The sequence below is a fragment of the Phyllobates terribilis genome, unplaced genomic scaffold, assembly GCF_046119375.1.
Source record: "Phyllobates terribilis strain yellow unplaced genomic scaffold, ASM4611937v1 Scaffold_12__6_contigs__length_324123572, whole genome shotgun sequence".
Taxonomy (NCBI): Eukaryota; Metazoa; Chordata; class Amphibia; order Anura; family Dendrobatidae; genus Phyllobates; species Phyllobates terribilis.
The window spans coordinates 17,040,640-17,056,376 of record NW_027362772.1 but is presented as its reverse complement, the minus strand read 5'-3'; the positions used below and the strand labels follow the sequence as shown (position 1 = coordinate 17,056,376).

Genomic DNA, 15,737 nt, shown 5'->3' with positions numbered 1-15,737 from the left:
ATCAGTGTACTGAGCAGAATTTTCAAAACAAATTGCATGGTCCATTTTCTACTGTTACACTTGTGAAAATGCAAAATTTGGGGCTAAACAACATTTTAGAGGAAAAAATAAAATGTTCATTTTTTTCCTTCCACATTGCTTTAATTCCTATGAAGCACCTGAAGGATTAATAAACTTTTAAAATGTGGTTTAGAGCACCTTGAGGGGATCAGTTTTTAAAATGGTGTCACTTTTGAATATTTTTAATGTAATATATGCCCCTTAAAGCCATTTCAAATGTGATGCAGTCCCTAAAAAATGATTTTGTAAATTTTATTGAAAAAATTGCTGATAAACTTTCAATCTTTCTAAAAACAAAAAAATAAAATAAAAAATGATGCTGATGTAAAGTAGACATGTGGTAAATATTATTTATTAACTATTTTATGTGATATAACTAAATGATTTAAGGTCATGAAAATTATAAGTTGGAAAATTGCAAATTTTCTAACTTTTTGCCAAATTTATGATATTTTCACAAATAAATGAAAAAAATATCATCCTAAATTCACCACTAACATAACGTACAATGTGTCACGAAAAAACAATTTCAGAATTACTGAGAATGGTTGAAGCGTTCCAAAATTATTAAAGTGACCCTGGTCAGAATTGAAAAAATTGGCACTGTCAGCAAGGTGAAAACAGGCTGGGGGGATAAAGGGGCTAAAAAGTACTTAAAGAAGAAAAAAAAAGATGTTCTAAGTACTATTAGTTGTATCATTGCCATTATTATCAGCTACAACTTCCTGACCTACTACTGTTATTACTAGTCAACATTAATACTTTTCTGAACCATCATTCTACAGTTATTACTATAATACCACAACTACCAGCCTCTACTACAGCAGTCAGTACTCTGCTCTCATTACTGCTGTGGTGATGTCTTACACATTCCTCACATGTATTAAAGCTGTCAAACAGTCGCAAATCATGCACACAGGAGTGATTCAAACATATCACCGAGCAGCTGTAACTACTCGGTGCGCGCCCGAGCATACTCCGAGAAAGGGTTAACAAAACATACTCGCTCATCACTAATAAGTATCCTTGAATTTCTTGGTGCATTTTGGCCCCTTATATATTGCTCTTTATACTCATATAGGTATTTTACATAATACAGATCTCAATTTTTTTTTTCATGTATTTTTTATGTTTCTATGTGAATTAGTCGTGAGCCAATCTGCTGACTATTCAAATTCGTCAATTCACTGCAAGTTGGTAAGTTAATTTGATTGGCATTGAATAATTTCAATGGAAATCCAATAATCCTTATTATGATTTTGGGTGTCACCAGACCCCAGAGCCTAATAATTATTGTGGAAAAAACATAATATTATTCACCTCGTCCCACATTTGTGATGTGCTAGAGATCTGCTCAGCTCTGGAAGCCCGGCACACAGTAAATATGCAGTAACTGATATAGAAGGGTTAAAAGTGTCTTCTATATTCTATAATTTTTTAGTATTAACTAGTCTCATAGTCTTATATTTTGTTTAATATTTTTAGGAACGTTTTATATTTGGTCTAATATTTTATTATCTCATATGCAATATTTGGAAAAAGCTGTGTGTTATGGGCAGTATACTGAGAAAGACATAATAGCTAACAAAATCTCATAACATGTTTGTGAGAAGAGGGGAGCTGTTGGATATTTCCAGTGGGAACTACATTTGTCTGTAAATGATATTTATGTATATATAGATATATGTAGACTGGAAACAGGTAAGACGGCCAATATTTACACAGATTTACATTATGCTTTTGGGATCGCACATGATTATGTCCCTATCTTGAGAAGCAGAGTTTTTCTTATGTCAGATGGTAAGCCTATTAAACATGCTGAACTGGTGAAGCTATTAATGGAGGCACTGATGTTATCAGTCAGTCCAGGCTGTCAAAATCAAGGTGAAAGCATACACAGAAACATGGGCTGACACGCAAATAGTGGGAGCACTGGATTTTGTGGTGGAAGCTGACAGTAACCTTGAGAGGGAGGGAAGTGTGGATCATCCTGTCACCGCAAACACCACACCTGCAGCCACAGCAGGACCAAGGAGGGTGACTAGAATAAGACAGACACAGGACTATTATCCCTGGATCCCCTCTGACAGCTAGCTATGTTGAAACTGTTGCCTGATCCTGAGAACTAACCTGTCCCTTTCTAAAATCCCTCCAGCAACAGCCCACCCATAGAAGGAACACTGGGAGAAATTAGAAGCTAAGCTGAACTCAAATGGAATATGGGAAAGTAAGGAAACATTGTGTTTACCAAGTTCCCTGTTCCCCATGATGGCGCAAGTAACACATGACTACACTCATGCCTCAAAAAGTCACATGTGTACCATGGTAAATGTCTTCTGGATTGCTCCTTGTTGCAGTCACGTAGCCACCAAACATGTGCAGTCCTGCCTCATCTACGCACAACACAACCCAGGTAAAACAGTAAAAGTCTCAAAGAAAGCAACACCCAGGCTACTCTACCAGTTTCAGAGACTGCAGATTAACTACATACAACTACCCAAGGTAGGAGTGTATGAATATGTCGTGATAAGGGTAGATCTCTTTTCTGGATGGCCGCAAGCCTACCCACTAAAAAGTGCAAATGCTAAAACAACTGAAAAACTAATGAAAGAACTAATTTGCAGAAATAGTGTCTTAGTAACCATAGAAAGTGTTAGGGGTACACACGTCACTGGAGAGATATTGAAGGAAATATTGCAGGCCCTGGGAATTTAACAAGCATTCCATCCCCTTTATCATCCACAAACCAGTGGGAAAAGTGGTGAGATTAAATGGGACACTTAGGTTAAAAATCAGAAGGCTATAGTGGACACAGGAAATAACTGGGTAGAGTGCTTGTCACTTGCACTCTTTTCAGTTAGACACACTCCAAATAGAAAGACAGTCTTGTCCGCTTTGGAAGACCTTTTTGGTAGTGTCCCAAAGACGGATCTGTGCTTCCCGTAAGTATTAAATATGCAACACGGTACTATGACAGCCTATATCCAAACCCTGCAAGAAAGACTGAATGTGGTGCATAAACATTGCTTTTCATCCATTCCAGAGCCTAATGCAAGTGGAGATGTGCATCAGCTGAATCCAGCTGAGTGGGTGGTCATATGAAGACATGAGAGAAGGATCATAGATCCACGGTTCAATGGCCTGATGCTAATATTTTTGGTGCCTTTATTTTTTAGTGTAAGGCTCAGACATCACATCTGATTCTTTAGTGAAGTATATTAATGATTCACACTTGTAGGGTTTGTAGGGATTCACTCTGTCTGGTAGGCATTAGGCCTTAGGCAGCATTCACACAGGTAATGCAGCTTAGGTCCAAACACATGCAGTTTTTATTGCTTGCCACAGGTTGCTCAGCAAAAAAACAAGCTCAAACATAAATCCCCAGCCTTTTCCTGGCGCTAACTAAACAGAGCAGACCCTGGCTACTTATACACGGCTGAGCTAGCCAAAGGTTGGTCAAACAAAACATCTATTGTCCATAGCAACCACTGATACTTGCAGTTCTCTCCTGTGTAGACACTTCTCAGAGAAGGATTCTGGCCTGTCTATCACTCAGCTTCCCTGAGCTGAGTGACTAAGGAGAATAGCTATACTAGATATATGCAGGGCTAGCCAAGTGATCTAATCAGAACCTGTTGAGCTAGGATTTAACCCTAGCCTACCTAACTTTGCTACAGGTGTCAGACATGTACAATATCATGTCTACACCTGCTATTTGCACTTATGTAATTGATAATTTCGCTCATTGACTTTCATAGTCACAAGACATTTTTCATTTCTGGACTAATTTACATTAACATTGTGGACAACGTTGTTCATTTCTGTTCTTAGTCCATTGAATTTTACATTAGGTCCTTATTTTTTCACATGAAATGTTACGCATAATGATTATATTTATATTTAATCTAATCCATATTATTTATGTGATAATATAATTAATATTTATTAACTTATGGAATATTTTTGAAATCTTAAAATGTATTAAAATATAAGATGAAAATGTACTTAAACACAAAAAAATATATAATGTACTTGGTTCTTTTAGTTGTATCACTACTGCTATCAGCTACAACTTCCACATCTGCTACTATTATTACTGGTCACTATTAATACTTTTACTAACCATCATTCTACAGCTAACACTATAATAATACCACCACCACAACTACCAGGCTCTACTACAGCAGTCAATACTCTGCTTTCATTACAAAAACTACTGTGGTGATGATACTTCTACTACTACTGCCACCAGACACTCACTAGTCTGCCCTCCTGATGTTTCTCCAGGACCTTTCAGTATTCCACCTTAGAAAAAAATATATATATATCCTCTATATGTGAATTATCAGACTTAAAGGGATTGTCCACTACTAGGACAACCCCTTCTTGATCTAAATGTTTGGGCCCGATAAAATAAAAAAAACTTATACTCACCTCACCTCATCTATTCCGAGAGAAGAACGTTATCATTAGTTAATGGAGCTTCTACACGTGTACCAAACATTCCCAAATAAGACAATTCTGTATAATACACATCTACATTATGTTTTATTGATTTTTTTCATATTTTTTTCCAAACTTAATATAAATACTTTTTGTGAAAAAAGTTATTCTAGGAGTGATACCTTTATTGGCTAACCAGAACAAAATATATACTTGCAATCTTTCAGAGCACAGAGGCTCCTTCTTCAGGCTGGATTACAAATGAATGAATCAGATAAAAGCACAACATTTAAGAGGTATTGTAACATGATATTTGTTCACGAGGTGGAAGGGGTGATGCCTCCAAAAAAATAAGTCAAGGAAATCAAATTAGGCATTTTGTTACAAATGGAGAAATGGGGAGCCAGTGGGAATGGTCAATTGGTTATCCAGAGTCCATCTAGTGAAGGTATGAATTGTATCCTTGTAGTAAATTTGTATAAATTTTGTTCTGGTTAGCCAATAAAGGTATCACTCCCAGAATACTTTTGTCATAAAAAGTATTTACAATGATTTTTTTCTGGCTATCACGGTACCACAATATAATTTTTTATTGTACATAATCTCCAAAGTTAATCATTTTGATTATGATTTGGTTTATTTTTCAGTCTAAAGGTTTTTTGATATGATATTGCTAGGGAAGTATTTTTGTGATTCACATTTTGCAGCATTTCAGACCAGCTTCCAGGTAGTGCTCTATAAACATGAGCTTTGTATAGTGCTGCCTCCACCACTGATTAACAGTTTTCTGCTTATGCACAGTGCACACATAATCAGCCAATCAATGGTGTGGACGGGGTTATACAGAGCTCAGTGTCATCGCAAATATGTGTCATAGAAAATATTAATGCCTTTGCAGCCCCCTTCCTTTTTCCTTCTACACAGAATTGCAGTACGAGACAAGAGCTGACAGTCTTAAGTCTCTTAGATGTGAATTACACAGTTTAACATATGGGAAATGAGCAAGATTGCGATGCATAGATTGGATACAAAGAGATGTGAAGCAGCTTAGTTAACATGCCTCTGAAAGAAAATATGGAATATTGAAGTTGTATAAATCAGATAGTGATGGGACATACATTTTCAGCATCAGGGTGAATCGGGGAAGAAGACGCAACATTTTTCATAACAGTAACCTCTGCCCATAAGCCACAAATCAGTAGTGGCCAGAGAGCGAACAACATCTATGGCATGTTTGGTCTCTAGGTAAACATAAAATCCTGATGGAAAATATGGTGCCGATCTCGAAAATCCAGAGAGGAGTTATCGTATAAGTTGGGGATTTCATAAAATCCTAAAGGGCTCAGGACATACCACAACCCAGCCCATGTGAGGTCATCCCGGGGGATGGTGTGCGAGTGGAACTCAGGGACTGGTAAAAGATCATGGCAAATTATTATCTGTGTTCAATTCTGAGGAAGATACATGTCAGTGTAAGCTTGATCCCGTTAACCAGACGTTTTCAACTGGATTTCTTCTGTTCGCTAGCTGACTTGTCTCTGCGATGGAGGAACGGAAACCATGAAGCAGGTGATCCCATGCAGCTGACCAGTGTCACTATGGATGGTGACATGGCCAGTGGTAGCTTCCCCATGATTAGCATGGCTCCTGAGGTAACAGGTGAGGTGGAAGATGGGGAGAAGCACAGGGATCATAAGGAAGGTGGTCTCATGCAGATGACCAGTGTCACAAGGGACCATGACATGGCCAGTGGTGGCTTCCCCATAATTAGCCCAGCTCCTAAGGTAACAAGGAGGGCAGGGATGGTCTTATCCTCAGCCCATCCAGGGGGTGGGAAAGTATGTCCCACAACCATGCAGGGTGAGTGAAATGTGTGGCCCACTGTCTGTCAGGAGGATGGGAAAAAGGTACCCCTAGCCTACCAGAGGGGTGAGAAAATTGTTCCCTGAGTCAGTCAGGGTGATCGGAAAGCAGGATCCTCAGTCAGTCAGGGTGGTGGGAAGGTGTGCCACGCAACCTGTCAGATTGTCAGGAAAGTAATATTCACGGTTGGGCAGGGTGGTGGGCAGTTGTGTTCCACAGCCTGTTGGACAAATAGAAAATTTTTTTATCCAGCCTGTCTAGGCACTGTCACCCATGGCGCGAGAGCCAAAAATGCAGGTAATGTCCTGCCTTCTAGACCCTCATCATTCAGCAGGATCACAGGACCAGTGACTGGCCCAGAACAGGTCCTGGAAGGTTCCTGTGAGGTTGGGACCTTAGCGTCACTTCTGGCTACCTCTAGCCAGGAGTTTCAGACCTGTCTGGTGGCTCTGAGAACCCCCCCCCACCCCTACCCCGTTGAAGTCCATCTCTGAAGAGAGGGTATTGTGGGATCCAGGGGTCTTAAGTCTTTAGATGTGAATTACACAGTTTAACATATGGGAAATGACTAAGACTGAGATATATAGATTGGAGACAAAGAGATGTGAACCATCTTAGTTAACATGCAAGAGCTCCTTTTGTGACATTAGACCTTGGCAATACTAATGAGGATGTATGTTGTGCATATCAAAAAGCAAAAATATTGACAGATAATTGAGGCAGGAGAAGTATTTTTTTCAAAGAGTTGGGCAATAATATGGACATGTGTTTACGCATAGATACAGAAGTGGAAGAACCCTTTTGTCCCTTTTGTAAAATCTTTTGTAGATTTTTTATAAACACTGCCTCCTTTTGGATTAAATACAAAATTTAATAGTTCTGTTCCTTTTGTCCTGTAATCCGCTGCCTGAAGCTATACGCTACCAGAACCAGGCCTCCAGTCAGCCTGCATTTAAAACACGACTGGTAGTGGCAGCTAGCAGTCTGGGGTTATCATGGAGTTAGTGGTGATCGTATGGGGGTATATACATACAGTGAAGGAAATAATTATTTGACTCCTTGCAGTTCTTGGAAGTTTGCCCATTGACAAAGACATGAACAGTCTATAATTTTAAGGGTAGGTTAATTTTAACATTGAGAGATAAAATATCCCAAAAAAATCAAGAAAATCACATTGTATGTTTGGAGGAAGAGAAATGCTGCCTATGACCCAAAGAACACCTTCCCCACTGTCAAGCATGGAGGTGGAAACATTATGTTTTGGGGGTGTTTCTCTGCTAAGGGCACAGGACTACTTCACCGCATCAATGGAAGAATGGAAGTAGCCATATAGCATAAAATGACAACCTCCTTCCCTTCACCAGGACATTAAAAATGGGTCAAGGCTGGGTCTTCCAGCAAGACAATGACCCAAAACATACAGCCAAGGCAACAAAGGAGTGGCTCAAAAAGAAGCACATTAAGGTCATGGAGTGGCCTAGCCAGTCTCCAGACCTTAATCCCATAGAAATCTTATAGAGGGAGTTAAAGCTCCGAGTTGCCAAGCGACAGTCACAAAATCTGAATGATTTAGAGATGATCTGCAAAGAGGAATGGACCAAAATTCCTCCTGACATGTGCGCAACCCTCATCATCAATTACAAAAAACGTCTGACTGCTGTGCTTGCCAACAAGGGTTTTGCCACCAAGTATTAAGTGTTGTTTGCCAGAAGGATCAAATAACATAGTAACATAGTAACATAGTTTTTAAGGTTGAAGGAAGACTAAGTCCATCTAGTCCAACCCATAGCCTAACATGTTGATCCAGAGGAAGGCAAAAAAAACCATGTGGCAAACACTAAGCTCCACATTGGGGAAAAAAATTCCTTCCTGACTCCATACGATAATCAGACTAGTTCCCTGGATCAACGCCCTATCAAGGAATCTAGTGATTTGTGTGTCAATTATTTTTTTTTACATATTTTCCATGTTTTTTTCCAAACTTAATAATTTGATTTGATTTTGGTTTATTTTGCAATCTAAGGGTCTCTTGATAAGATATTACAAGGGAAGTATTTTTGTGATTCACATTTGCACCTTGTCAGACATGTACAGCATTATTCACACCTGCTCTTTGTAACTTATAAAGTTTTATACATTTATTAAAGCTTTTTATTTTTATTTCTGTTGCTTCTTAACTTTAATTGACATTTTGAAATACTCTTTTCCTTTTGGTTCAGACAAAGATCTTCCAAAATAACTTGACCCAATGTATTTTAACACCTTACCGACATCCATCATCACTGTATCTAGCACAAGGAATCATCAAACAATCACAGCTTCAAGTCCCCTAAGGGGACTAAAAACAGTGAAAAGTGAAAAAAATGTTTTGAAAAATTCAAATCACCCCTCTTTCCTCCCCATTAAAAATAAAGATAATAAAAAATCTAAAAATACACATGTGGTATCATCGCTTTCAGAAAAGTTTGATCTATCAAAATATAAAAATAATTAACCCTGTCGATAAACACCGTAAACGGAAAAAATTTAAGAACGACAATTGTTCTTTTTTTACAACTTGAATTTTTTTTTTTTCGTTTTCCAGTACACTATGTAGCAAAATGAATAATGTCATTCAAAAGTACAACTTGTTCTACAAAAAAAAAGACCTCATAAGTTTATGTGGACAGAAAAATAAATTAAGTTATGGCTCTGGGGAGAAGGGGAGGAAAAAACTGAAAAAAAAAAAAAATGGAAATTGGCCGATTCGGGTAAGAGTTAAAGGGAATCTAACATAAGGCTTTTGTCACCTAATCTGAGATACAATGTAAAGAAAGAGACCCTTATTTCAGTGATGTGACACTTACTGGGCTGCTTGCTGTAGTTTTGATAAAATCACAGTTTTATCAGCAGGAAATTATCAGTGGAGGACTAGTAAACCTGCTGCCATATAGTGCTCCATATACATAAGCTCTGTAAAACCTCGCCCCCATCCACTACTCATTCGCAGCTTTCTGCCTATGCACAGTGCCCACAGAAATCAGCCAATCAGTGGTGTGGGCGGAGTTATGTAAAGCTCAGTGTTTAGAGAACTGCTAGATCTGCAGCAGAAAAAAACAGGGTTTTTTAGCAAAAATACAACAAGCAGCCCAGTAAGTGACACATCGCTGGAATCACAGTCTTTGCCTCTACATTATGCTGCTCTCAGATTAGGGAGCAAAAACCTGCTGACAAATTCCCTTTAAAGACTATCTTTATTTTTTCACATAAAATTATACTTTTTGCAATTTAATTTACATTTATACTTAGACATATTATTTGTATGACAATTTTAAGAATACTATTTACTTATTTTTGAATATTTTTTTGAATCTTAACAAGTATTAAAATATAAGATTAAAAAGAATTTCTAAAACAGAAAAAAATGTGCTAAGTTGTTTTATTACTTATGATTATAAATGATTAATTATTACCAGCTACAACCTCCAGACTTACTACTATTATTACTAGTAGTAGTTAACATTAATACTTTTATTAACAATTTTGCTACAGTTGTTACTATAATACCACAACTACCAGCCTCTACTACAGCAGTCAGTACTCTGCTCTCATCATTAGTGATGATACTTCTACTACTACCGCCACCAAACAGATACTCACCGATCAGCCCTCCTGTCGTATCTCCGGCACCTTTCAGTACTCCGCCTTAAAAAAAAAGAGAAATAATCATATCCTCTATATGTGAATTATTACACTAATATCAAATCTTCAAACTCTCCTGCACTTGATACTATGGAATATCGGAACCAGTTGGCACTTTACACAGGTGCTAGTTTTGAGCTAAAAAATTATTTTCTGAACTGTCACCACATGGAGCTCGTACAAAACCACAGTATTAATGTAGCACCGTACTGAGGAACAGACTTATCCGTAGTCTAACAGGACCAACATCTGACAGATCAGTACCGGATGGAGCGTGTAAGGAGCAATAATACCGTCAAACACATGAGACATCATATACCGCTCAGGATACAACCGCCAAGTAAATTTACCTGCATTCTGTAAGAGATTTCCACCAGCGTCTGAAAAAAATATAATTTTAAGTTAGCAATGTATTTTCAAAATATTATTATTAAAGGCTGAAAACGAAGAAAAAATCCTACTACTTAATATGTTTACACTTAAGTAAATCATTGACTTTCGATCAGTTGTATTTGTATCTACCGTAGATGCGGATGTTTTGGTTCTTAGTTGTTGGCACCGTTATTACTTTACAAGTATGTCAGACATTGTATCCTCTTATACAGAAATGTCTTCCCCATGATTACTCACTGAGGATTCCCGATATTAATCCTGGTCTTTTCCGGGTCCCTGACATGTCATCTATTCCGAGAGAAGAATGTTATCATTAGTTAATGGAGCTTCTACACGTGTACCAAACATTCCCAAATAAGACATTTCTGTATAATACACATCTCCGTTATTTTTTATTGATTTTTTTTTCGATTTTTTTTCAAAGTTAATGTAAATACTTTTTATGACAAAAGTATTCTTGGAGTGATACCTTTATTGGCTAACCAGAACAAAATATATACTTGCAAGCTTTCAGAGCACAGAGGCTCCTTCTTCAGGCTGATTTACAAATGATCTTTTGTATCTACCATAGATCGGGATGTTTTGGTTCTTAGTTGTTGGCACCGTTATTACTCTACATTTATGTCACACATTGTATCCTCTTATACAGAAATGTCTTCCCCATGATTACTCACTGAGGACTCCCGACACTAATCCTGGTCCTTCCCCGGTATTTGATGGTGAGATACGTATTCCGACACAAGAAGGCTTTTATTAGTAAATGGCGCTCGTAGCTTCTGAGCCATTGTACTTGTATAATACAGATCTCTATGATTTTATTTTACAGATTTTGTTTGTTGTTAATATTTTTGGTCTCTTTATTTTGTAATTCTCGATTCTGTCGATCACACGGTAAAATTACATTCACACACTTCCTATCGTCATCCAGAAAAAACGGGCAACTTCTCATCAGTATGAAATCCCAATAAATCAAATTTTTAAGAGTAAATACAGTTTCCCGTGTTAAAAATTGCAATAATTCTGTAAAAATCGAACGTTATACGGACGTTCTGTATGGGAGCCGATTTGAATAGTCGAAATACTGATAATTTTTGAAGCAGATATTCGGTCCATGAAAAAAAGTGACATTTGAACAAAACTATTGACAAACATTGGTCTCAAAATTCAGAGAGAAAATACGGTCATGTGAACGTAGACCTAGGGTGATATATTCTGTATAGACGTTTAGATCCCGTGGGTTATACAGTGTGAACTGTCATCTCTATCCCTTCTATACATACCTTTACTTCCATTTTTGCAAGGCGTTTTTTTCCAGGACCCCTTTCCTTGAAAAGCGTTATTTATTACAAAGTTTAGGCAATGATACAGTGTCCAGGCCAAGTTTATTTATCTCCTCAGTTAAAATCTTGAACATTACTCAATATTATTGATAGTTCACCACCAATGTGGACCCTGAAGGTCAGGAATTCGTGCAGAAAATACTGACCAAGGTTGCACGAAACTATCCGCTAATCTCTAATGCAGACTTGATCTATTGTTAGGTGTATAAAATGTTATACTTACTCCATGTAAATTGTGTGGGTTCAGTGTTATATTGATATCTCCACGATCCTAAATATAATATGAATATTCCTTAGTTAATAAAAACATTTTTTAAAGAAGCACTCCTCCTCCTCTTCATCCTTCTCCTCTTCCTCCTCCTCCCATCCAAGTTTTTATCCTCTTAACATATTGCAATAATCATAATATACAGCACTTTGTACTTACAATTGCTCATTTTAACTTTCTACCCAGTTAATTCTTCTCTTTTCTCTGCTCTTTGTATCAACAGGAAGTCTCTTCTCCCTGTGTGAACCATTCCCTTCTTCAACTCCTGACCCAGTTGCTCCCTCTTCCCCCTGCCAGGGATTTTTGCAGTGACTCATGACTCATGCAGAGAAAAGAGACTTCCTCTTTCTACATAGAGCTTAGAAGTCAGTTTTTAATCATGTGATGTCATAGACCTAAGGGAAAAGAGAAGAATTAACACTGTGTACTTACAATTGATCATTTTGCCTTTCTAGCCAGTTATTTCTTCTCTTTTCCATTAGGTCTATGGCATCACGTGATTAAAACCTGACTAGTTGAATCCTTCTAAGCTCTATGCAGAAACAGGAAGTCTCTTTTCTCTGCATGAGTCATGAGTCACTGCAAAAATCCCTAGCAGGGGGAAGATAGAGAAGCTGGGTCAGGAGCTGAAGAGGGCAATGATTCATGCTGGGAAAAGAGAATTCTTGTTTCTACATTGAGCAGAGAAAAGAGAAGAATTAGCTGGGTAGAAAGGCAAAATGAGCAATTGTAAGTGCATAGTTCTGTATAATGTAATGATGGCAATATATTAATAGGATAAAACTTTGATGGGAGGAGAAAGAGGAGGAGTGCTTCTTTAATGACCAAGTTACTGAAATTGTTAAGAAGAATCTTACTACCTTTTATCCAATGACTGTTTATTCCTATAAATAAGAAATAGGTAGATTTATTAGGACTGTATACTTTGGTGGCACCTAGTGCAGGACCACAAGGAGAGAAGCATGACATGGGGAATCTGTATTTAGTGGCTCTTTGGACCTCTTTGTTATGCTTGACCCCTTGTGTCCTGGACTAAGCACTGATTTAAGCTTACTAGACTTTCATAGTGCGATTTACCTCTAAAACATGGAGCCAAAGATCCATAGGCCTTATTCGTGGTATATCCAATGCTTAAGAGTCCAAATGGAATGGTAGGATGTTCGATCGTATGAGTGCTAAAGCCACTGCCATAGCTATATTCCACCCAGGAATATTCGGAAAATGGGAATTTTTTCCAAACAAAATCATTGGAAGTTTTGTTGTCAAACTTAATTTCTGGAGCATTTATGGTCTTGGCTATGATAATGCCCAAATTTGTGTCAAAATCTTTTTCTCCGATTAGACTATAACCAAGGCCAAATGAATCAGTGTCTCGAATGCGTGAAAGGAATGAGCCGAATGGTTTGTCTTTATATGTTCCTCCAAGTCCAAGAAGCAGAACCTGGATGCAATAGGTACTTTGGATGGAGAGTGGAGAAGATACATTTACTTTAACCTGAATGAGATCTCCGGCGGCCATCTGTTTGACTTCATTGGCTGTTCCAGACTGGTAAGTAATAATAGTGCTTTGGGAAGCCATTATAAGCACCAGATCATATTTATTTTGGAAGGACAAGCCTGGGACAAAATATGAGGTTCCCCAACTCCCAGTGGGCTTGAGTTGTTCATAGACATGGCTACATCCATTGTTATTCTCAGCACATGTGTGTCCAGCCATGACGGCAACCGGATTGTCGGCAACCACTCTGGTACCAGAGAGGTCCTCATTACTCTGAATCTGGAAAGCCTCATAAGGTGTCAACTTCAAGGTGAGCTTGTCCCCTTTGGTATAATTCTTGCCATTTGCAGTGACGGATCCCTTTAGGCAGATGTCAACATTTGTTTCAGTTTTATAGGCAAGTACAAAAAATTCTTTGTATTGATTTGCAGGTCCATTTGGAGGAGTAATGATGTAATATTCTAACCCTAGTTGCTCTACTGGGTAGATCAGAGCCATGTCACCACTATTGCCTTTGTAATTTCTGGACATGACAGTGACATCTGCATCAGCCGTAACCATCACGGAATGTGTGCAGTTTATTGTCCCCCTGAATTCATCTTTGATGTCTATAGGAATTGCTACAGTTTGTCCTTTCTCAACCGTCACTTCCTTCTTAAAGTCAAAATTGTTTAGAGAAACCAAAACTTTAGCAGATCCCAAAGCCGCAGTCACCAGGATCTGTCTGTCAGGGATCTCGTCAGAGATGTTGTTCTGCATAAATGTTGTGATGAAGTTTCTTCCTGATGAAGTTGTATCTCTAATGCCTGTAGATAAATGAGTAGAATATTACACCTTAGATATATTATATAGTGATATCAAAAACACATATTAAGTTTAAACAGGAATAGAAGGCAGAGAAAGGTAATCTCTGAACTTTTCCCCTCCTACATTACTGAAGGCTCTGAGCCTATCAGATGTCTCCCTAGCTGCACCTTTATCCTTTACCTCTCGTGTCTAACAGAAAAATAGGTAATCACCTGCAGCCGCATCCCCCTCCTCTCCCTCCTGTATATTTTCTTTTATCTTCAGTAAATTTTTACATTTTTTGGAACCCCTTCATGGCACTTTTGAAACCAGAAAAAATATTTTTATTTTAGTAAAGACTCATTCAGATGTCCGGTTTTTGTGTATGGTCTATCCATGATTTTCACAGATAGCACTCGTACCTGTGATAGTTTTTGGGACCATTCACATGTCCATATTTTTTCGCGGAACGAGTGGTCCACAGAAAATTGTGGAGACATCCAATTTTGATCCTAGGGTTGGATCAAAATGAGAAATGAAAGTCAACTGCTCAGTGAAAAAAATGGATCGCACTTGGATAACATCTGAGTGTGGTCCAATTTTCACAGACTGTCAGAAAGGAGAATGTTTTAAAAAATTTTCTATTGCCGAGAAAATCTGATGACTCTCCAACCATCCTCTGATCAAACGCTGATCAAAGTCTGATCAGAATAATCGGTCTGTTTTCTCGGTGTGTGAATGAGCCCGAAGGATGAGTGAATCAATTCTAAATATTTCAAATTAGTTTAGAATTTGCCAAAATTTACTATCTGGTCACCATTTTACTCAATTTGCTCAAATTGAATACCAAAATTCAAAGTCTTCTCAATCTTGAACAAAATTGGGTCAGGAAAATTCGAGACAACTTTGATTGGTCTTGAAACAATTCGCTTATCTAGAAATTACAGCAAAAATTTCAGCAACAGCCCATGCCAAAAATTAGCACTGTTTCTGAAAAATGTGGATAATCCTAGACAACCTATTCAAGAGGGAAATAAATTCTAAACAATTTAAAAACAAATTAAAACGTTATTTAAAAACATTCTCAAACATTTTTATTCTGAGAAATTCATATGATCTTTATGCGATACTGCAGCTCAGCCTCAATTGCAACCATTTCAATTCGATCACAAAAAACAAAGAAAAAAGTTTAAGAAAAGTTTTTATCCCAGATCATCGTGTTTTCAATATAGAATTGTTATCATAATTGTAAAGTATTAAATCCGCAGCGTCTTTTTTTTATTTTCTAACATGTTGATTGCATGTTCTGAGAGGTTTCATCCATATTTCAGGATGAGTATTGCACTTTGATGCCATTTCTTACCTGTCTGCTGTACAGTTCCAGGTGTTCCAGGTACCAAATCTG

At 37.8% G+C, this 15,737-nt stretch overlaps 1 protein-coding gene across 50 annotated transcripts in view; it reads right to left on the bottom strand.

The window, feature by feature from the left end:
* The window catches only part of LOC141171932 (uncharacterized), a 152,485-nt gene that overhangs the window by 51,688 nt on the left and 85,060 nt on the right, over nt 1-15,737 (bottom strand). For 44 of the 50 annotated variants that reach the window (XM_073655635.1, XM_073655633.1, XM_073655632.1 and 41 more), the window contains 7 exons: nt 15,696-15,734; nt 13,126-14,352; nt 12,909-12,932; nt 12,004-12,051; nt 10,678-10,728; nt 10,398-10,427; nt 10,006-10,050 (listed from right to left, as the gene is read on the bottom strand). In XM_073655635.1, coding sequence (XP_073511736.1) covers nt 10,006-10,050; nt 10,398-10,427; nt 10,678-10,728; nt 12,004-12,051; nt 12,909-12,932; nt 13,126-14,352; nt 15,696-15,734 — 1,464 coding nt within the window. The remainder of the gene's footprint in view (nt 1-10,005; nt 10,051-10,397; nt 10,428-10,677; nt 10,729-12,003; nt 12,052-12,908; nt 12,933-13,125; nt 14,353-15,695; nt 15,735-15,737) is intronic. The other 6 variants (XM_073655631.1, XM_073655607.1, XM_073655601.1 and 3 more) reach the window with 4 other exon arrangements.